Source organism: Hemicordylus capensis, chromosome 2 (assembly GCF_027244095.1).
Source record: "Hemicordylus capensis ecotype Gifberg chromosome 2, rHemCap1.1.pri, whole genome shotgun sequence".
Lineage (NCBI taxonomy): Eukaryota > Metazoa > Chordata > Lepidosauria > Squamata > Cordylidae > Hemicordylus > Hemicordylus capensis.
In genome coordinates this window covers 193,581,162-193,602,844 of record NC_069658.1, presented here as the reverse complement: position 1 = coordinate 193,602,844, position 21,683 = coordinate 193,581,162, and the positions used below count along the sequence as shown (strand labels likewise).

At 47.4% G+C, this 21,683-nt stretch overlaps 1 protein-coding gene across 3 annotated transcripts in view; it reads right to left on the bottom strand.

Annotated features, from left to right (window-relative positions):
* The window catches only part of PPP1R1A (protein phosphatase 1 regulatory inhibitor subunit 1A), a 115,168-nt gene that overhangs the window by 30,926 nt on the left and 62,559 nt on the right, over positions 1-21,683 (bottom strand). For all 3 annotated transcript variants that reach the window (XM_053297368.1, XM_053297369.1, XM_053297370.1), the window contains exon 3: positions 351-388. In XM_053297368.1, the coding sequence (XP_053153343.1) occupies positions 351-388 (38 nt within the window). The remainder of the gene's footprint in view (positions 1-350; positions 389-21,683) is intronic.

The following is a 21,683-nucleotide window of genomic DNA, read 5'->3' as shown; positions in this document are numbered from 1 at the left end:
CTAGAGAAAGCTCAATTTCTTCTAGGGGCCTTGCTCAGTTGCTTAAGCACTTGTTCCAGCAGGTTTGGGGTGTCTTTACTAGTACTGGCAAGTCCTCTGGAGACTGCCCTGAGTTTGAAGACAAAGGCAGGGTGTGTCCTCTGGTTCTCCTGGTGTGGAGGCATTCCAGCAGCACGGGATCTCTGGGGTTTGGATCATAAGGCCTTCCCACCCTGTCTCATCCCTCAAACTATCTGCCTTGTTCTCCAGTTGTGTGGAGGGTGGCGGGGGGTGGGGCATCCTGAACCCGAGGTCATGATACCTGGCAGTTTAGATAGGAAATAATGGAGAAATAGAACCACAGCACATACCTTCAGCAGGGGGTTGGGGAGCCGGTCATCATCAATTTCTGGGTGGGGGAGATTCATATGTGGGGAGAGAGAAAAAGGAACTGGTTAATAAAGAGTGCCTACTTATGCCATCTATCTGTGTGGTTGCTAAGAGTTGACACCAACTTGACGGCACTTAATCAATCAATCACTTATACCATACTAAAGTGGACAATAGTTCTGGCAGCCTAGGGAAAATCAACTGATCTTTACCATTGACAGAAGCTAGAGTGAGATATTTATTAGTAACATGCATTAATAAATGCAAATTATTAACAATGTATATTAACATGTATTTAATAAATGCATTACATATTATTAACATGTATTTATTAACAAAGCTTGGGCTGGCTTCCAACAAAGCAACACACACACAATAACCACTTCCCCGACCAGATGATTCTTCAGCATTCAGCCGGGCACAAAACATTAATGGAACTCAGCCTGCTTTATTCCACACCTACTTATGCACAACTAGCGAATCTTTTCTGGAGGAGTTTGGAATGTAGGGCTGGTTCACATCTTTACCAAAAAGCTCCAAGTCCAAGCAATGCACTCAGCTGCCCCCCAGGGAAAGCATCTGTGTAGAGACGGGAACCAAATTCGTGTAGGACAGGAACCAAATCCTCCACAGATGCAGCTTCAGAGGTTCCCTGAGGCTATTTCCATGATCCTGCAGTTGAACAACATGCCATCATATAGAGGGTATTGCTGTCAGACAGCTGTGGCTTTATCCAGGGAGAACTCCGCTTCCATACTCTAGTTATCCTGGGGACTGTCCAGGTATAATATATCATGTGGAGTCCTTTTGCAACTTGGTGGTGGCTCTTCGGCTTCTTGAATGCTTTTTGTAAATTGATGCAATCACCACTAGTTACTTTTAGTTTATTTGGATTTTCACTGTTGTATTTTGCTGTGTTGTAAGGCATGGCCATAGGAATGAGGTTGCCAACTAACCAGGGGGTGGGGAGCCTGGCCTTCTTCTGTGGCTTTAATGGCATCTTGATCTGCCACTGAAGCTTTTCATGGAATTAAGCGTTGCCACCTGCTAATGCCTGCAGCTCAAGCTGCTGTTAAAAGCATAGGAGCAGGGGCCAGTTCAGAAGTTGGCAACTCTCTTCAGAAACACTGTTGGGCTGAGAATACAGGGGAAAAATGTTAAGAATTAACTAATGTGTAAACCAGCTCACAGAGTGGACAAAACCTCGCTTTTTCTTCCAACATCAATCACAAAAAGCCCCAAAGAAACCAACAATCCTATAACCCACAGAAAAACATTTCTCTCTTTACAACTTTAAAATGATTTGGTTATAGCTATTCTAAGGCCAGGTCAGCAGGGGTATTCACACACACACTGAGAGTAAGGGGCCATGCTTCCTGAAGAGAGCTTCATTCACCCTCAGCGATGTCAACACACAGCCAACTCCCATTGGCTACAAATCATTGCACTGTCATTCAATTAATGACATACTCCCTGACTGAGGGGGGCGGGGCGGGGGACGGGACTTGCCCATATAGCTTCTCCCAGGAAGATGATGACCCATTTTTTAAAATGGGGCCAAAGCAGCAGGGGAACCATGGCAACCAACGTGCTGAAAATGCTGAATATTCTCATCGGTAAGAGGGTTTCGGGAAATATCCTCATCTCCCCCCAAAAGCCTTAATTTCCCTCGGAAACACTAAACAGGCAAACATTCAATACAGCTGTATTTATTCCACAGTCTGCAAAGGGTACCTAATTTGGAGAATCTCTGTCACCCAGGAAACATTACAGGGTGTTACCATGGGAACTAGAAAGCTGCTGGACTCCCAGACTCCCTCCTTGACTTCAGCAGGCCAGAAGCCATTCCAAAAGGACCCTAGAAGCCCCCTTTCCCACCAGCTCCGACCGGTGCTCTTCACCACCAGTCACTGCTATAAAGGACTGCCTGCAGTGTCAAACAGATTGTATGGAAACATGGGAAGCGGGGTGAGGGCAGGGAGGGGCTTAACCCAAACGGAGACTCTGGGGGAGCTGCCATGACCCATTTAACAACAATCTGAATTGTGCATCTTGGATTTCAGAAAAACTGACCTCTGGAAGATTTCAGAGGATAAAATCAAGAGTAAAGTTACTTTGAGAGAGATGCAGCCTTGGGCATCACAAATAAATGAGTTTTAATATCATCTCTGCAATCCTGAACAACGGATTGGTGTAAAGGGAACACCTTAGGTCTCTGAGAGATGGCACCATTAAGTAAATCTGCTAGGAGGAGAGAGAGAGAGAGAGAGAGAGAGAGAGAGAGAGAGAGAGAGAGAGAGATTAAACTTCCCGTACAGACCTGGGTGCACAGGAGAGCAATAATATTAGTGCAATGGGGAGGTGAAAGATTCTGCCTTTATACAGATAAAGAAAATGCAGTGCAGCCTGCACAGTCCCATTTATCCAGCCTCCTCCCCTTTCTTTGAAGGTCAGTCACTAGGATGAAGGCAAACAGTATTTAAAGAGAAGTCTCAGCGGGTACTTCATCTGCAGTATGAGCCTGGCTTTCTCGGGGCTTTGCTGTTTACAGGGCAAATTTACACTGTAGCAAGTCCCAGCAGTAGGCCAGGTGTCAGTTGGGGCCTTCCCCCAAGACCTCAGGTTGGCTGCTTGCTTGCCTTCAAAATATAATTTTTAGATTTTTAGAAGTCTGCATGTATGCTCACCTGTTTATACACTCGTCCTTTATTTTATTACAACAAAGATTTAAAAGCAGTGGAAAGGTTTTGATAAGCTATTAAACCACTCTGGAAATTGAGGGTGAGGGAGAAATCTGCCTTGGTGACATGACAAGCATCACCACAGCCTGGTTTTGCGGCAAGCTTGCAGAGCTGTGTTGTCGGTGGCCCTCTTAGCCCTGGACTTCGGGGCCAAAGTCTACACCCCTGGGGGCTCCCAAATCTGTCCTGGGTGGTGTGGTCACTACTGGCCTGCACTGCGCCGGGCAGCCGCATGTGATTGTGACTTGTGCCAGGAGCCTTTGAGACAGAGTGGGGAGTGGGGAAGGAAATATGTGGGGTGGGGATATGTTAAGTTGCGTGTTGAAATGTTTCCGTTAATACATATTTGCATAGACGGGGTGGATTAACCTTTTGGCCGCCTATAGGCAAAAAGGCTTTTGCCGCCCTTAAAAAAAAAAAAAAAAGCTGCGGGGAGGGGGGTCCAGAGGGAAGTCCCCCTTCTTTACTTCTTTTTTTTTTAAAAGGCAGGGCAGCAGCGGCAGCAGCTGCTGCGGGGAGGGAAAGTGACCAGGTGAGGGGAAAGTTCTCCCCTTTTGTCCCCTAAAAGGCGGCCACCACTGCCGGCAGCGGGATGGAATGGGGCACAGTGGTGGCTGGATTGGGAGGGGACAAGGAGGGAAGAGTCCCCCCCTGCTTTACCTTTAAAAGCCTGCCACTCACAGAGGCGAGCTTAGCTCCTCCCTCCTCCCTGCCTCCTCCTGAATGAATGCACTCAGGCTAAGGCTCCGCCTCCCACTCTGCTATAGACTGCAGCAGCTCTGCCGCTTCTGACAGAGGTAGAGGCATGGCAAAAACTGAAGAGCCGCCACTCTTCAAATTTTGCTGCCGTAGGCAGATGCCTCCTCTGCACTAATCTGCATAAACACACCTGTTTAATATCCTTACATTCTTGTGAGTCCAGTTGCTGCTTGTGCCCTCAAGAACCCACTTGTTAAAAACACATGTGTCGTGGTGTGTGTGTGTGCATGCGTGCGCGTAGGGGGATGATACTTAAATTGCAGTGGGGGGCTGGCTCCAAAGGCTTTTACGTCCAGGCTCCAAAATTACCTAAGTGCACCTCTGGTGGTGGTGGTGGTGGTGGGTTTTCTTCAGGGAGTTCAGTCCTGAAGAAAAAAAGTAGGTTTGGGCCAAATGTGGAGAAGGCACCTCCAAAGCAAAACTATTGCTCTACACTTCAACTGACTTCAGTCTCATTTTCCCAGCGTCAAGTAAGTGATCTGAGTTCAGCTTCCGGAACGGCTCCTTAGAAAACTGAACCTCTGCCTATATGCATGGCTCATCTGAGATCTGACTTCATATTATGCTAATATGAAGAAGCTCAGAACAGCATTCAATATTTATGCATGCTGTGATGGCAGCTTCACATGGTGGTGTATACTCTTAATTTTTCCCCCCATTTAACAAACACATTTTCTTTCTTTCCTGCTGCAGTGGCTGGTGGGTCTCAGTGGAAGGGATGGTTTGGAATGCACAAAGAGGAGCGTGGAATTCTTGCTTCTCAGATTATCTCTGCTCCATTTGAAGATCAAACGCAGGTGCCTGCCGGCAGAAGGAGAGGGGGAGGCTGGTTTGTGTCAAGCTATGAAGTTAAAAAACACCCACTGCTGCCGCAACTAGAGCATGATACTGGGGCATGTGTGGTGTGCATGCAAGAGTGCAGTTTTTCTCACGCAGCCGGTTTCATGTGACAGAAAGAGTGTTTTCCTTATCAGAAAGGATATGGATTAACTTTGCTCTGTAGTATAATTTACAACTCTGTCAAGACAAAGCAAACCATTTGGCCACATTCAGCCCCAACAGTTTGGTTCTCAAAAAGCTGTTCCTGGCAGAAAACTCTATCAGCCTAGTACAGGATGTCTGGCACCCATACACATTTGATAGCTTGAAACCCAGAGAGCTATTCTAGCTTCTTCCGTGGGGCTCTATATTTTGCTGTTGCCTCAACACTGAAACACACTTAGCGCGGACTGGAACTGACATCCCTCCAAACCACCCAATGATAATGTATCATGAAATACCCAGACCTATGTTTGTGAAGTTGTAGTGCCCCTTACCTGGGCTGTGTGATTGATGCTATTAATAAACAAGTAGTGCTAAGTATAACCAATGTAGCCTACTTTCTGCTTCCTTTAACATGCAACTCTTATCTGGGACTCCCTCCCATGCGCTTTGAATTTGTTTTGTATCCAACTGTCAGAATAAGACGATATACCAGCAATGAGATACGCATTGCACTGCTCCAAAGACAAACTTCAAACCGACCTCTTTAATGTGTAAAAGATGTTTTAAAAATGTATAGGTTTTTACACAAAACATGTAAGCTAAAACAAAACCTATGTCAGAATATGGGTTGCTGCCATCTTGTTTCAAGATGGTGGACTGGCAATATATCCATCCATCCATCCATCCATCCATCCATCTTCATTGGGCTCCCCTAGGACTCTCTCATGAGTCTGGTCTGTATTCAATTACCAATGCAAAAGTTATTAGAGGGGGACACCTGGACACATAGCCAAACATGCTGATCTTATAATCCTCCTTTTCTTCAGAAAGGAGGCGCCCAGGACTTCTCTAGGCTTTCTGGAGAAGGACTCAGAGGTTCTGTTTCCTGTTTTTTGTCCATGCTAGGAGCCATATCAAGTCTCTAGCCATGCAAAAGAAGGTCAGTTCTGACTTAGCCTACTTTCTCTAGACAGTGATGCAAATTCTGTCCGGGTCCCAACTACAATTCAGGCCAGAAAACTAGCATTTTCTTGGAGAACCTGCTGCATTCAGAAGAGTTCCTCAAAAAGCATGCAAAATGAGAACTCTAATGTGGTGAGTGATGACTGCTCAATGTTTTCCCGCCATCTCTAGCTCAACCAATACTTTTTGTAACTTAAGCAACAGATTTGTTTCATCCCCAACCTTACATATAGGGGAGGAGGAAGGGAACACTTAAAACTCTTGCAAATTGGTAACTACGCCTTTGTGATGTTGTTCTCTCATTAAAACAACTTTTGAGAAGACAGTGTAATCAGTTAGAATTGTTCCCTTTTTTCAAATTGTGTTTTCTTCTGATTTCTCTTTAAAATGACCATAACACCACAAAATCTTGCTGTTTGGACATGCAGCAAAAGAAAATTCAATCTTGAGGAAGAGGTACAGTGAACCTGGAGAAGCTCCCTGTTTTTAGCCTGTGCTTTCACAGGTACAGTTATTTGCCTGGTTTTTAAAATAGCTGGCCCTGGTTTACCAGATACAGAACTGAGGCACAAGCATGAAGGTTGATGAACCTCACTTGGTACAAGTCCATTTTAAGTCCTGCTCAAAATGGGCCCACAGAACTCCGTGCAGCAAGTTCCTAATCTTGCTCCTTATCATGAACAACATACCTGGCAGAGGGGAGGTGGCGAGGTAGGTTCCTCCCTGCCTCCCTGCACATGATCTGCTGCTGGTCCTAAACTTATGCTGCTCGTGTGGCACATGGGCGTTGTCTGGGTGAGCAGCACAGCCAAGAGACGGAGGAGGAAGTCCTTGGCATCCCACAATGCACTGCACCAGGAGCGCAGTGCATTGGAGAATTTCTCTGCTGCCTGGTGCTCTGTTCTTGCCACCCAGCTTTGTGAACACTCAGGCTGCAGGCAGCCTGAGCATTCAACATGACAGGGGGGTGGGCTAGAAGGGAGTGTGCATCCTTCTACCCCACTATTAGTCCCGGTAAAGACCCAAGCTACCTGGTCACGGAGCATCAGGATCTGGACTGATCCTGGTGCTTCTCACAACTGGCTCTACCCAGGTAGGGCTGCCCTAGCCTGGGTAGAGCCGGTTGTGAGAACGACCTTTATGTATACTTGCTCAGAAGTGAGTCTCATCAATGTCAAGGACTTGCGGTTACACTGCATTTATTGGCCAAATTGGGGCTGAATCTAATAGGGCTGAATTGATGTGACACGAAATGGACACTGGTTCAATTTGGGTCCGTCTGACACAGCCCTCGAAGCTTTGCACATGCCTAAGAAATACTGAGCTGAGCATCCTTGGCATATGGATGAGAGCTGACTCAAAAGTTCCAGATTATGTCTCCCAGCAGCTTCAGATAGATGTTAAACAGCACTGATAAGACTGAGTCATAATGAGCATCACACGTCAATTTCCATAGTACTGAACTAGCCGCCTCAATTACCACATTCTGAATATGATCAGAGAGAATGGACTTAAACCACTGGTGAGCCAGCGCACACATCATCACCGAATATCCAAGCTGGTCTCAAAGAACATTACAACCGTGGTGTCAAAAGCTGCTGAGAGGCGTAACTGCATCAACAGAGAAGCATTCTCCCTGACAGTAGCTGGAAGCAAGCCATCTACCATGGCCACTAACATTCTTTTAGTCCCACTGCCAGGCTGGAACTTTGGTTGAAAAGGGCTGATGAAGGATGTCTAATCTAGAAATGACTGAAGTTGCTATTTAACTACACACTGTGCTAACTTCCCAAAAAACAAAGACAAAAAAACCCCCCAAAACATTGGGGCTATTCTGACGATCTGCAAAAATCGGGCTAGGAGAGCCAAGCCCGATTTTTGCAAATTGTCAGAACCACCGGGCTCGGCTGCGAGCCCGGTGGTTCTAGAGCGGGTTACCCACTCAAGAACCCCTGCCCCAAAACCAGGTTGGCAGAGCGAGTGCTCCACCAACCTGGTTTTCAAAATCGTGAGTAGCTGCAGTGCGGCTTTGCGCCGCACCTACTCACAAGTAGACCCCCAGAGGGGAGGTGAAAAGCCGCCTCCCGACTCCGGGGGTCTCCCCAGTATGCCCTGTGTGCTTGCGCAGGACATACTGGGGCTTCCGGGTGTCACTCGGCCCCTGAGCTCCCCAGCCTCGGCCAGCTCCATCTTGGAGCCGGCAATCATGTGGGCGGCCGATCTGGCCGCCCAGGGATCGCTCCCCGCTCGTGAGCGGGGAGAGCGGGCTTAGCCCGCACTTCCTGCTCACTGCAACAAACCGGGTCTCACGGACCGTGAGACCTGGTCCATCAAATACTTCATTTTACTTTAGCTGAAGCAATTAGGTCATTCTCACAATCAAAAACTGTGTTCTACCCGGGTTTGGTAGCTGCGTGTGCTCCCAATTTTCGGTTGAGTGGAAGCAAGGTAGGAGGGAAATCTGGGTAGAAGTAATTGGGGCTATTCACCCGCACGTGCAAAACCAGGCTAAGGAAGCGCAGCCCAATTTAGCATGGGTGTGTGAACCACCAGGATCAGGCAGATCCCAGCGGCTCCACGGTGGCAAATCCACCTAAATAGTCATCCCACTGAATGAGGTTAAGGGAAAGAGCACTCCTTTAATCTCGTTTTACTGGTTGTGTGTCAGCCACACTGTGGGGAGCCTGGAGAGGGGAGGGGGGATCCCCATGATGCATACTTCTGGGTGCTGGGGTGACACATCCTGGCCCTCAATCCTCCCCGCTGCCTTGGTAGACATGTCTGGGCACGCAGGGAGCATGCCCAGCAACGCAAGCAGGATCGTCTGCAGGGAGGGTAAGTTTAACCTGTTCTCCCCGCAGCCCACTCTGGAGCCCTTCTCTGTGACTGTGAGAAGAGGCTTGTTGTGTGGAAGCAAGGTAGGAGGGTTTTTCCTCCTACCTTGCTTCCACGTGTGTCTCTTCTCCTACCTTGCTTCCACACAACTGAAAATTGGGAGCACCCACAGCACCCACACCCGGGTAGAACACAGTTTTTGATTGTGTGAATTGACCTGAGTAAGGCACTCAATATAGACATACTTCTATAAACCAGAATCAAATCAAAGAAAAAACATCCCCCCCACCGCACTCACATACAGAGACGAGTCAGACGATCAGTGAGACTCGCCGGAAGGGGGTTTGCGGGGAGAGTAGGCTTAGGCAGACGATCGGAAGGCAGCCCTGGGTGGCCGGATTGGCCGCCCACATGACTGCTGGCTCCGTCACGGAGCCGGCAGGGGCTGTGGAGATAGGGGGCCACGTAGCCCCCGGAAGTTCCAGGATGCCCTGTGCAAGCGCACGGGGCATCCTGGAGAGACCCCCAAGCCCAGGAGGTTGCTTGCAGCCTCCTGGTCAGGGGTCTACTCATGTGTCACTGTGTGCCGCAGCAACACACAAGCAAAAAAGACACAGTTAATGGAGTGCTCACTCCGTTAACCTCATCTTAAGGGAGGGGTATTTTTGAGGGCTAGCTGCCGGGAGCCGCGTGAGTCCCATTGCAGCACACGACCGCCCAAAAGTGGACTAGGCTCCCTTAGCCCGCTTTTGGGCAATCGTGAGAATCGGCTCACAGTCTCCATTCAGTTCAGGAGACTGGCAGCATTCTAAGGTTCATTTTTAGAGCCAAGGTTGTCCCAGGATGCAAATGTGTCTACCCATCAGGCTTCCTCAAAACGGCTCCTATTTAAATAGCAAAAAACAAACAAAAAACAAAACAAGCCTTCATCCATTTATGTTATGCAATGTTTATCCCCACTTCCTCCAGTTACACAATCCTGTCTCTTCTTAGGATTACCGATGCCTTCTTTGGCAAGCTCTATGGTGCCTACTGAGGAGGAGGAGGATCACTGTGCTGAATGAATCTGAAGTTTCAGAGCACCTGATATAGATGGCCTTGAAACAGGTAACCTGGATCCAACTAGGAGGTCCCAAAAAGGCCATGGCGTGACCCCATGCTTGAAGGCAAAGTCATCCACAAGTCACCAGCCAAAGATCAACCTGTACAAATCGTGCGGGCCATCGAGTAAAGCAGACATACCACCCAAAGGCGCTTGCAAAGCAAACAGATCCAGATACTTCAGCAAGTGAAGGATGCTGAGCCTTGCTGAAGCCTATGCCATAGAGCAACTCTGCCCTCTGAGAGGATCCAGGAGCACTGGGGAGATCACAGCTTGATTTTGTTTATTTTTACGTTTATATCTCGCTACCCCTCCAAGGAGCCCAGAGTTCACAGTTAGGTTAATCTTCACAACAATCCTGTAAGATAGGGTAGACTGAGAGAGAAGTGACTGACCCAGTCACTCAGCAGAGCTGATCACATGACTGTTAACTGGGCAGGACTCTTGTTGGGAGCTGTGTTCTCACCCGATTTTTTTATCGTATGCGAATAAAAACCTAGGTAGGAGGTGAGGAAAGTGACTGTGTGGGAGTCCTACCCAGCACCTGTTTAACGAGGTAGGAGGAAAAGCCATCTTACCCAGCATGAGGCTCCCACACGAACACTTCCCCCTCCTCCTCCCTTGGTTTTTACAAGCACAGGACTGAAAATTGGGAGTGTGCACAGCTCCCGAAGCTGGGTAGGACAATTAATAGTCGTGTGAACAGCCCTGGTGAGTTTCAGGGATGAATTCAGGTCTTCCCAGTCCTAATGCTTTTCCTGAACTCCTGCACTACACTGGCTCTCAATTTTTTTTAATTAACTTTAATCCCAGCTTCAAAGTTACTGATTTGCTTTGCTCTGCTGACTCCCCTGGGGCACCATTCTAGTACGTATCCACCTTGGAGCCAGCATCAGCTTCAACAGATGGTAGATAGGAGCCTGAAGTCTCATAGGGCCCGACTGAAGAGGACTATGAAGCCCAGGTGGGGCTCTAACCACACTAACCAGTATCCACTCTTATCACCTCCCATCTCTCCAAGAAGGATTTTGTCTCCTGGCTGACAGTGTGTGTCTGCCATAGCTGCTGCTTTTCCCTTTCATGGTAGGAGATGGAGCACAAGAGCCTTCCTCGCTGGGAGATTAGACAAACAAAAAAGATACCTCTCCATTGTGTTCTTAAAAAAGCATCATGGCTGCAATGCAGCAAGCAAACGAGACAGAACAATTACAGCAAGATGAGCTAGGTTCACCTGTCAGTTCCAAGGAGCTGCTTATTCCTGGCATAAAGAGTTTTAATTTATGCTGCCAGAGGAATCCAACTGCTTTCAGTTGCTCCTCATGAAAAAATAAGAAAAATTCAAAAGGTAACTTCTGTCAGTCTCGTAGCATGCAAACATTCAGAACTCTTTCTCCAGTCGTGTGGAAATGCAGCTAAGGGCAAGCCTAACTAGCTTGTGCAGATTATCCTGATTTCGGATGCAAATGAATTTCACATTATCAGCATTTCCATTTCCTATCAGGTCATGGAGCATCTGAAGTAACACCTCCTCCTGTATATGCCCCCCCTCCCTGGAGCTTTAAGATCATCAGAAGATGACCTGCTTAGTATGCTCTCATTTTCAAAACAGGACTGCAACATTTTCAGTTGATCCATCTGTTTTTCATCAATTTAATCTTTCAGGTTGCAATTCTAAATACACTTACTCAGGGAGTAAGCCCTGCTGAACAAAAAGGGGGGGGGCTTCTGAATAAACATATGAGGATTGTGCGAATCACTCAACAGTGAATTATTTTCAGCAGACACTTCTAGAAGGTCACAGGTGTAATCTCAGAAGACGAATTCCCTTCAGTATGTAAAAAGTGGGAAAGCCTCTTTTATAGGAGGGAATGCCTCTGTTATGTTGGTGCAACACACAATAAAACTAATGTTCCCATAATATGCATATATCCGAAGATTTAATCTGTTAACACGCATGTAATTAATACACAAGGGGTTTGTTTTTGTTCTAAATCAAATGACAGCTCTGTTTCAGAAGTATGTATGATGGCAGTAAGATCAGGGGTCTTCTCGGTAGCAGGAGCCAGCCTCTGGAACACTCTCCATAGGGAAACATGCTTGTCGGAAACATGCTTGTCTGGTTCTCTGTTACAGTTCCAGAGACTGGTTAAGGAGACTGTTCTCACGAGCAGCCTGGGTTAGGCTGCTTATGTGGAGTGCCGCTCCCGCCCAGCCTAAACCTGCTCCTAAACCCAGCTCTTAGCCGAGATTAAGGGAGAAAGTGCTCCCTTAACTTGGCTGCCAGGCTTGTGTGTCTCCTCAGTTCCAAGGAGTCTCCTCCAAGGAGCCAAGAAGACACAGAGACGGACACCTAGAACACCCGTCTGATGGCGGAATCCCCCAAGGCAAAGCATTCATTGTGCAGTGCCTTGTAGGATATGTGGAGGCTGGGAAAACAAGTCCCAGCTTCTGTTGCTCCGTGATACTGGAAGCAGCGAGGATAGTCATACGCACTGCTCCTTGCAGTGCAGGCCATGTGGGCGTACGGCTTGGACACCAGAAGTATAAAGAGGAATCACCTGGGGGAAGGTAGGTCGAACCCCTCATCCACCCACTCCACCAGCCGCCCGGTTGTGTGAAAGGGCTCAAGGCCCTTTTTGTTGAACAAGGCTTTGGGGATAAGTTGAGATCTGCTGCTGGCTGGCTCTGCGGCTCTCCCAGTTTATTTGTTACCTTTCCTGTTCTGCTGTTGCATTATTGGTGAGCTTTCCTGTGCGGCTGGGTTATTTGTTGCTATTATGGTAATGCCGACGTTATTAGTTTTTAATCTAGGTTTTATAGTTGTCTGATTCTTTTATTGTAATTCTCTGCAGTGAAGAGCCTTCAAAGATCCTCTTCTGAGGCTAGTCAGTAGGCTATAAAAATTTGAAATACACCGAGAAAATGGGAACAGCAATAGCTTGAGCTGCTTGCAAAAACCAGAATAGAGTCAAACCTACACATGCCTACCTTGAAAGCAGCCTGGCTGTGCTGGGGAATTATATGCAGTAGATCTTATATTTTCATCCCTTCCAACCCTATGATTTCCATAACCCCCAATAGTCCTGAATCTTTTTCAGATTTGCATTTCCCTTCCTCTGATTCTAATCCCCAACTCTTTCTCTGTTCTTGTCCCATAGAAAAATCTGTTTCCTTTTGACTCACAGCAGCACTAATTGTCTTCCTCTATCAGAGCCAGAGTTTATTCATATATACATTTGTGTATATTCATATATGCTTGACAACTTGCATGTATGAATGAACCATCATAGATCTAATATCACAGTGAAGCTCTTCCTGTCCACCTTTGCCAAATCAACCCACTTAACATGGGATGTTAACATGGGATGTTAAGTGGATGATAAGGAAAAAAAGAGCAGTTTTTCTCTTAATTTTTTATTTAAAAAATTGCACTTTGATTCTCCACCATACACTTTTTGATCCTTCACAACAACCCCACCAGTGTGGAAGATGAGAAAGAGAAAGGGAATGGGGGAGGTAGGGAGTAGTGGGGAGAAGAGGGGATGGAGCAGGCTTGATGAGAGGGAGAGGGAGAGAGAAATAAAGAGGAAAAGGTGATGGGGCAGGCTAGGGAAGAGGGATGGAGGGAGAGAGAACCATTGGCAACATTTCCCGAACTTTAAATGACTTGCATGTGGAAGAAGCACTGACGAGAGAGAGAGAGAGAGAGAGAGAGAGGAAAGAAAGAAGATGGAGCAGCAGGCTTTGAGGTGGGGCGGGAAGGTTCAAGCTTTACGAGAGGGAGAGAGAGAAAGAAGGAAAGAGGATGGGGCAGGCTTGGTGAGACGAAAAGAGAGCGGGGATACGAGGACTTCTTCCTCCCAAGTAAAAGGAGCATAAGAGCAGGTGGTGGATGAGAGAAGCGAGCGAAGGCTTCACGACCACAGGCAGCTTGACCCTTCTTCAGGTGTAAGTCGCACTGTGTTGAACGGGGGCGTCTTCTCCAGGAAGCACACACACAATGTCAGTCCAATAATCCTACGCGTTTACTCTTGAGCAAGTCCTGCCGAGTTGTTCTATGGGACTTGCTCCTACAAGTCTTAAAGCAAATCCTCCCCTGGCAAAGTCTCAATTCCTTTAACCAAACAGAATATACTAACCTCCCACCCCCGATAGTCCCAAACCCCTCCTGAACAGCCCGCTCCACCCACCATCCCACCAGGCAGCCCGCCCCCAAACATATTGCCCATTTACTGGGTACACCGGACGAGAAGCAGACGGAGGGTGATCACGTGGGAGCAGGGGTGCTCCAGAAGTCGGGAGTGTTTAAGCTTCTAAGAGGGATCGGGAGAAAGAGGAATCATCCAAGAGTAAGGAAAGAAGAATAATCCAAGAGTAAGAGTAAATTCTTAGCGCCACTGGAGGGTTCCAAGCGTAGAACACTCGGAAGAAGTCACAGCATTCTAGAATGTCCTGGCATCTACCTGCCAGCCAATGAGAGCCTCCGGATGGGGCCAGGATGGAGGAGGAGGAGCCTATGAGTAATGAGGCAAAAGGGAGATGGGGAAAGGAGGGAGGGAGGGAGAGAGAGAGGGGGGGGGAATACTGTGCAGAAGGAAAGAATACCAAAGGAAGCCTGGGCGGGCGCTGGGGAGTCATGTGACTTGCCTCTGGGGGGGCCTCGAGGCAGCAGGCCGGGAGACAACGGTCTCCCCTTCCCTAATATACGGTACGCCCATGCTGCAGATCAAAAGACTGTAGAGATGACTGAAGTCACTGTTGGCAAGTTCTCCCTTCTGTGCAACTTTTAGGAGGCACAGAAGGCCTCTCAAGGCCTCTCTAAACTTGGCAACTATATCCCTAGCCTGCAGTCCCCAAGCCTTTTTCTAATGCTTGCTCTTCCACCTGCCCTTCCCTCAAGTTCTCACTCTTCTCTTTCCTTCAGCTACCCTGACTCTAGGTTTCCTGCTACTTTGATTTCTCTACAGCCTCTTCTAGACCTTAGCACTCTCCCACACAGTCCCTCCTTTTGCAGTACCTCTGTGAAGTTTTAACCCCAGCCAAAATGAGAACTATTCTTTTCTCACAGAAGCTGAAACAGTCTGCAACTGCTTTGTTCCCCAAGTTGGAATGTTCATGGCCCAATCAGTGTCTGAGGCTCCATTACCTCAAGCACAGTACAGTATACAGTGGGTCAGTTCATACATTGAGCTGCCAATCATTGAGAGCTGCGCAACTAAGCAACAGACATTTGTGTGAGAATCAGACCTCAAATGCAGAGTATTATGACCCGACATGTTTGCAGGGAGGCAGATAAAAGGATGTGCTTCCCAGCTGGTCTAGTATGCAGCACAATCTAAAACATGTATTTGTGCCTCCCTGGAAACAAAATGGGCAAAATGGCCAGCCGCTGCCACTATGAAGCAGCTGCACTGGCTGGCGTGCTAAGCACTCCTCTTCTCAGGGCTCCTTGCAGGATCCATGCCTAGGAAACAATGTCTCACTCTCTAAATGACAGGCTCATAACAAATGGAAACTGGGAGCCTTCAGCCAAGGAACTGGCTGATTAGTTCAAAATAGGAAATGTGTCCCCACACTGCCACTTCCTTGACCCCTTTATGGATGCTAAAAGCACAGTGGTGCAGACACAGCGGGACTCACAACTGGCAGAATTCTCCTTCTACATTAGTTCCTAATGTAAGTTCCAAGAACTTTGTCAGGGTCCAGATATGCCAGAGCTGTGTCCTCACTCAGTCCTTTTAGAAGAGCCATTTAAACATTTCTGTTTCAGGAGGCCTTTGAGCCCCAGGCTGCTGGCATTTAAAATCTGCCTCCAGCATGGAGCCTTTTTGACTTAAGTGGTGAGGTTTCATAGGACAGCCACTTACAAAAGTATTTACAAAGTAGGTACAAGAGGAATCGGAGGTCATGGGGAATGCACACACCCGTTGGGAGTGACATCAGAACCAAGTCTAGTTCCTGATCTCCCACTTCCATCTTAAATTTTTACTGACTTTGTCAAGCCAACTTCAAATCCTGGTTTCAAGTGGGTATGGAAATCTAAAATAGTGAAATCTAAAATAGTTGAAACATAATCATGGTGTGCCCATCCCACTTTTGGCTAATGAATGATATTTATGTTCTTGACTAATGACAGATATTTCTATTTGTGAGAAAATAAAAATATAAAAAGGTAGAAGTGGGTAATTAGGATCGAGAATCGTGCTTAGGTGAGTTCAGACATCATGTCCAATGGGAGCGTGCACTCCCCAAGACCCCAGTTTCTCTCATACCTACTTTGTAAGTACTTACACGAGGCTATGTCAACCACTAATTGATCATTCGATGTCAATTTGATGAATAATCAAATCAATTGATTATTCCATTTGCTGCACACATCACACAACTTTGTCCTGTGAAGAGTGCTTTGGGGCAGACTGCTCAAAGCACATTTCCAAAAGAAAAAAGGGCCATAAGGTTGTTCTTTGAGTGGTGTTGCACATTTGCTACTTTGGGATGTGCCAAGCTCTGAGGACCCTGGAAAGCAAGCACATGAGCATGCTGTGTCATTAGGAGCATTCCTCTGAACCATGGAAGGACTCATTCATATTTGATCATCCAAGAGAGGCTGCTTTTAAGAAGGCTGTTGTGCTCAGCAGAATGTCACTGCTTATTTGTCAGCTGGCTGGAGAGAGCTCGTGTCCTGAACGGGGACAGGAATGCAATCCTTACAACATGGATTGGTCCAAGGAATCTTCAAAGGGTGAGCCATCCCCAAGCACAAGCAACTTGGCCTTCGCTTGTGAGGGTGGGTCTGCATCAACAACAGTTACAACAGGGGTTCTGAAACTTGGGTCCCTAGATGGTGTTAGACTATAACTATGGTGTGACCACATTTGGAGTATTGTGTACAGTTCTGGTCACCATATCTTAAGAAGGATATTGTAGAAGGGCAGGTCTCTCACCTATAACCATAGTTCTTCGAGTGGTCTTCTGTGCATCACACATGGGATTTGTGCCTGCGCAGATGCACCATCCGGAAACTTCTAAAGCTTTACCTCATTAGGAAAAAAGAGCGGGGAAATCAGCTCCCCCTATCTGACAGCTTGCCTGATTCCCTCAGTCCAGAGATCACCGCAGCTAGACAAAAATACTACAAACATACTGCTGCAGCGGGGAAGATGGGTGAGTCGTGTGAATGCACAGAAGACCACTTGAAGAAACTATGGATACGGTTGAGAAACCTGCCCTTCTTCTTCGTGGTCTCTGTGCATCACACATGGGATAATGGCAAACTATCGTACCTGGATGGAGGGTGCAGCCCAGACCCAGGAGAAAGAAAACTACAAAGGAATTTAAACATTAAAAGTTTATTTTGTTTTGAAAGCAGAACAAAGAACAAAGGTACCAAACATTGCCTGAGACCTGGAATGAACATCCAGAGCATAGTGCCTGATAAAGGTAGTTGGATGCGACCACGTAGAGGCCTTACAAATGTTGGACATAGAGACACCATTATAAAAACCTACCAAGGTAGCCATTGCCCTTGTGGAGTGTGCTCTAATCATGACAGGTAAGGGTTCTGAGGCCAGTTGATACACCAAGGAAATAGTCTCCTTGACCCACGAGGCAATCCTTTGCAACGAGATAGGCAATCCCTTAGAAGGGTCCGCAAAGGAAATGAACAAAGATGTTGACTTGCGGAAGGACTGTGTCCTGTCTATAAAGAAAGCAAGAGCTCTCCTAACATAAAGAGAATGATATACACGCTCCTCGACTGTGGCAGGTGTGGGGGAAAAGGTAGTCAAGGAAATTTCTTGTGACAAGTGAAATTCAGAATCAACTTTAGGCAAAAAGGAAACATCTGGGCTTAACACAACTCTGTCCTTATGGTATACTAAATAAGCAGAGTCAGAGCATAACGCTCTCATCTCACCCACTCTTTTAGCTGAAGTAATTGCAATGAGAAACACAGTTTTCAAAGATAACAATTTGAAGTTACAAGTAGCCAGAGGCTCAAAAGGAGCCTTCATCAACTGTCTTAGAGCCACTAATAGATTCCAAGGTGGGGCACATTTGGGAGCAGGGGGAAACAAATGGAGCATACCCTTTAAATTTTTTTTAGCCAGTTTGTGAGTGAACAAACCTGGCATAATGTTTGTCAGCTATAACCACTAAATGAACCCTCAAAGAAGACAAAGATAACCCATTGTCTTTCAAAGAAAGTAAATAGTCAAAGATCAATGACAAAGGAGCTTCAGCTGCTGGAGAAACTTTGTCAGCCATGAACTTCGAGAAACGAGTCCATTTGGCGGCAAAGGATTTTAAGGTGGAAGGCTTCCTTGCCGCCATTAAAACTGCCTGCAATGGGTCACTAAAGGGAGCTATGCTTCTATCCATCATGCAGTCAGATGTAGAGACTCTAGGTCTGGGTGGAGACGGCAACCACCGTCCACAGGTACAGCACCAATGGTAGATGTTGGTACATTCCTTGCAATAGCCGAAGCAGAGCTGTGAACCACGGTTGCCTGGGCCACCATGGCGTGATCAGGATACACACGGCCTTGTCCTCGACAATTTTCTGTAGGACTTTTGGTATCAAAGGAAATGGGAAAAACACGTATAGAAGTTGGTTGTTCCAGTGCAGGAGAAATGCATCCCTCTCCAACTCTGGGTCCCTCCTGCAAAAGCTTGAACACTGAGAGTTCTGAGTAGACGCAAAGACATCCAAAGGTGGAGTCCCCCACTGCCAGAAGATTTCGTGTAGTATGCCCGAATCCAGGCGTGCTTCCCTGGATGTGTACAGCCAACGGCCAAATCCTCCACTGTAGGCACTACAGCCAGAGTTGCAAGGTCAGGTTGAGTAGAGAGCGAGACCCTGTCCCTCCCTGTCTGTTCAGGTAAGACCTGGCCACAGGGTTGTCTGTGAGAAGGAGTACAAAGGACGCTTTTATCAAATGCTGAAAAGCCTTCAGTGCTCGGAACATTGCCATGAGCTCAAGGTAACTGATGTCATGGCAGCGTTCACCCCTTGACCAAGTTCCAGTGACCACCAGGTCTTCGAAATGTGCTCCCCACTACATATTGGAAGCATCTGTAGTGATTGTAAGGGTGGGTGTCGGCACTTGAAACAGAGTTCCTTGAGTGAGGTTGGATGTGGTTGTCCACCAAGATACCGCCCTCTGCACTCTGCAAGGCACGACAAGGATCTTTTGCTGAGAGTGCTGTTGTGGGCGAAATTTGCTCAGAAACCAGGCCTGCAAGGTTCTCATGAAAAGATAGGCCTGGAGCAACACTGCAGTGGATTACACCATCAGCCCGAGCAAATGCTGGACATACCTCGCTTTGTGCACCCAGTCTGTGCAGAAAACGTGCGCCGCTTGCTGGATTAATTGGATCCTCTGCTGAGGTAGCATGGCCAGTGATGTTTTCGAGTCCAAGAGGATGCCTAGGAATTCTATGGATTGTACAGGTGTTAATTTTGATGATTTCTCCCCGGTTCACTTGTAGGCCCTGACGACAGAGAAGATGAAGAGACAGTCCTATATCCATTACAAGTTGTGTTCTCATTGGAGCCACGAGAAGCCAGTTGTCTATGTTTGGAAAGATGGTGATACCCCAAAGCCTTAGGTGTGCCACCGCCACACATTTGGTAAACACACGTGGGGCAGATGCCAGACCAAACGGAAGGACACAGTACTGGTAAGTTGTGGAACCCATGCGGCATCTCAGGTATTTGTGATGATGTGGCACAATAGGAATATGGAAGTAGGCAACTCTTAAGTCTATAGATGCAAACCATGCATTTGGATAGAGGAGACGGAGGATGGCAGGGATGGTTACCATCCGGAATCTCTTGTATGCGATGTAGCAATTTACACCCCTTAGATCGAGAATCAGCTGCAGTTCCCCATCTCGTTTGGGGACGGTGAAATACCTTGAATAGAATCCCATACTTTCATTGTTGTGAACCTTTTGAACAGCTGCTTTCTGGAGAAGAGATCTTATTTCTGCCATAAGATGTAGAGATGGGGGTGTGGTGTGGATTCCCGAGAAAGGGGGCAAGGAGTCAAATTCTATTCTGTATCCGTTTCTCACAATGGCAAGGACCCAGGCATCCAAAGTTATTTCCCTCCAAGCCTGGTAAAAATCCAACAGTGGCCTTCGTACAGTGGCATTATTGATGTTTGGGGTAAGGTGCCTTCGGCTTGATGGATGACTGGGGCTTAAAGTTGGAGCCAAAATTGAATGGTCTGTGGTGCTGGAAACACTGCTGCTGTCGAAAGGAATCCCCTGTGTGGTATGAGGATTGTTTAGGTTGCAAATAACACTGCCAAGGCCTCCGCTTCGCAGTGCTGAAAGTCAACCCAGAAGACAGGGAGAAACCCATTGACCTTGCCATAGTGTGCAGTTTTTGAACTCTCTCAAGAGTGTCATCAGTCTTTGTAACAAACAACACCTCCCCATCAAAGGGTAAGTCTTCTAGGCATGATCTGGCTTCCTGTGACAGGGAAGAAAACTGCAACTATGCATGTTTCCTTAGAGCACCCACAGATGCCATAATGCGTGAGCCACAAACGGCACAATGTCTAGAGGAGTGCAACTGTTGCTACGCTATACGGAATCCTTCATTCAGGAAAACAAAAGCAGCATCCCTCTGGTCCTGTTGGAGAAAAGGCGATAATTTTTCAAGGATAAAATGTCGGTAGCACACCCAGCAAGCCTGGTGGTTAGATACACGTACCAGGAAGCCAGATGTAGAGTACAATTTTCCTCGCAGAGAATCCAATTTCTTACCTTCCTTGTCCACAGGAGCATTGAGGAAGTGATGTCTATAGCGGGTTGGAGCCGATTCCACGACTACTGAATTCAGAATAGGGTGCTTGATCAGAAACCCCATCTCCTGAGGCTGAATTCTAAACATATTCTCCAGCTTTTTTTGAGGTTGCGGAGACAGAGGCAGACTTTTCCCACGACGCCTTGACCACTTGGGCAAGAGTGGGAATCAGGGGGAGAGCCACCAGGACATGGGACTCAGTCTGAATAAGTTGAAAAATAGGTTGAGAAGGCTGTTGGTGAATCACTAAGCCCAAGGAAGTTGCCATACGGATCAAATGCTCAGCATACTGCTTTGATTCCTCTGGCGCGGAACCCTCCAGTAACTCCTGCGTACCATCCTCAGTGACCAGAATGGACACTCTATCCTTGGACTTGAGTCTGACAAAGCTGAACTGGCTTCTGACGAATGATCCAAGACTTCTGGTGTAGGATCCAGAGGCGGAGGGTGTGACGGCAACGGTTGTTGCGGAGCCACAAGAGGCTCGGGGGGGGGGGGGGTGGAGCAATGGGCTGCAGAATTGGTGTAGGTCGTGGAGGAACAACAGGTGCCGGGACCGGTACTGGAGGGTCATCATTGAACAGGGACCTGGAGTGGGATCTGGGTCTAGGTGAAGAGCCAGAAGGGGATCTAGACCTGGACCAATGCTGCCATCTCCTAGAGCCATGAAACCGTTCATGACAACAGTGAGCATCACAGTAGGTGCCTTCTGGGAACCCATAATGTGGTTCAGAATAAAAGGAAGGGTGTTGATGGTCCAGTGCATAATAATCATAGTAAGCCATGTACAGTAGCATTTACTGGGGGCACGGGGGTGGTCAGCCCAATAGCCCTCCTCACCTTCCCACTGAGACGAATCCTCAGGAGAGGAGGAGTGCACACAATCTTTCGAAGTAGGGTGTCTTCTCGGCAAGCATGATCTGCCCCATAAGTAATTCCTGTGCCTTTTGCATCTAGATTTCCTGGACGAGATACTCAGGCTCCTACTCTAACCTGAATTGTCACTGAGGGGGCCTGCTTTAGAAACCATAGACTTCGGTTCCGACAGTTCGGGGTCGGGTGAGGCAGAAGGCAGAGCAGGTACTAGAGTTAAATGTTTAGTTTTCCATTTTCT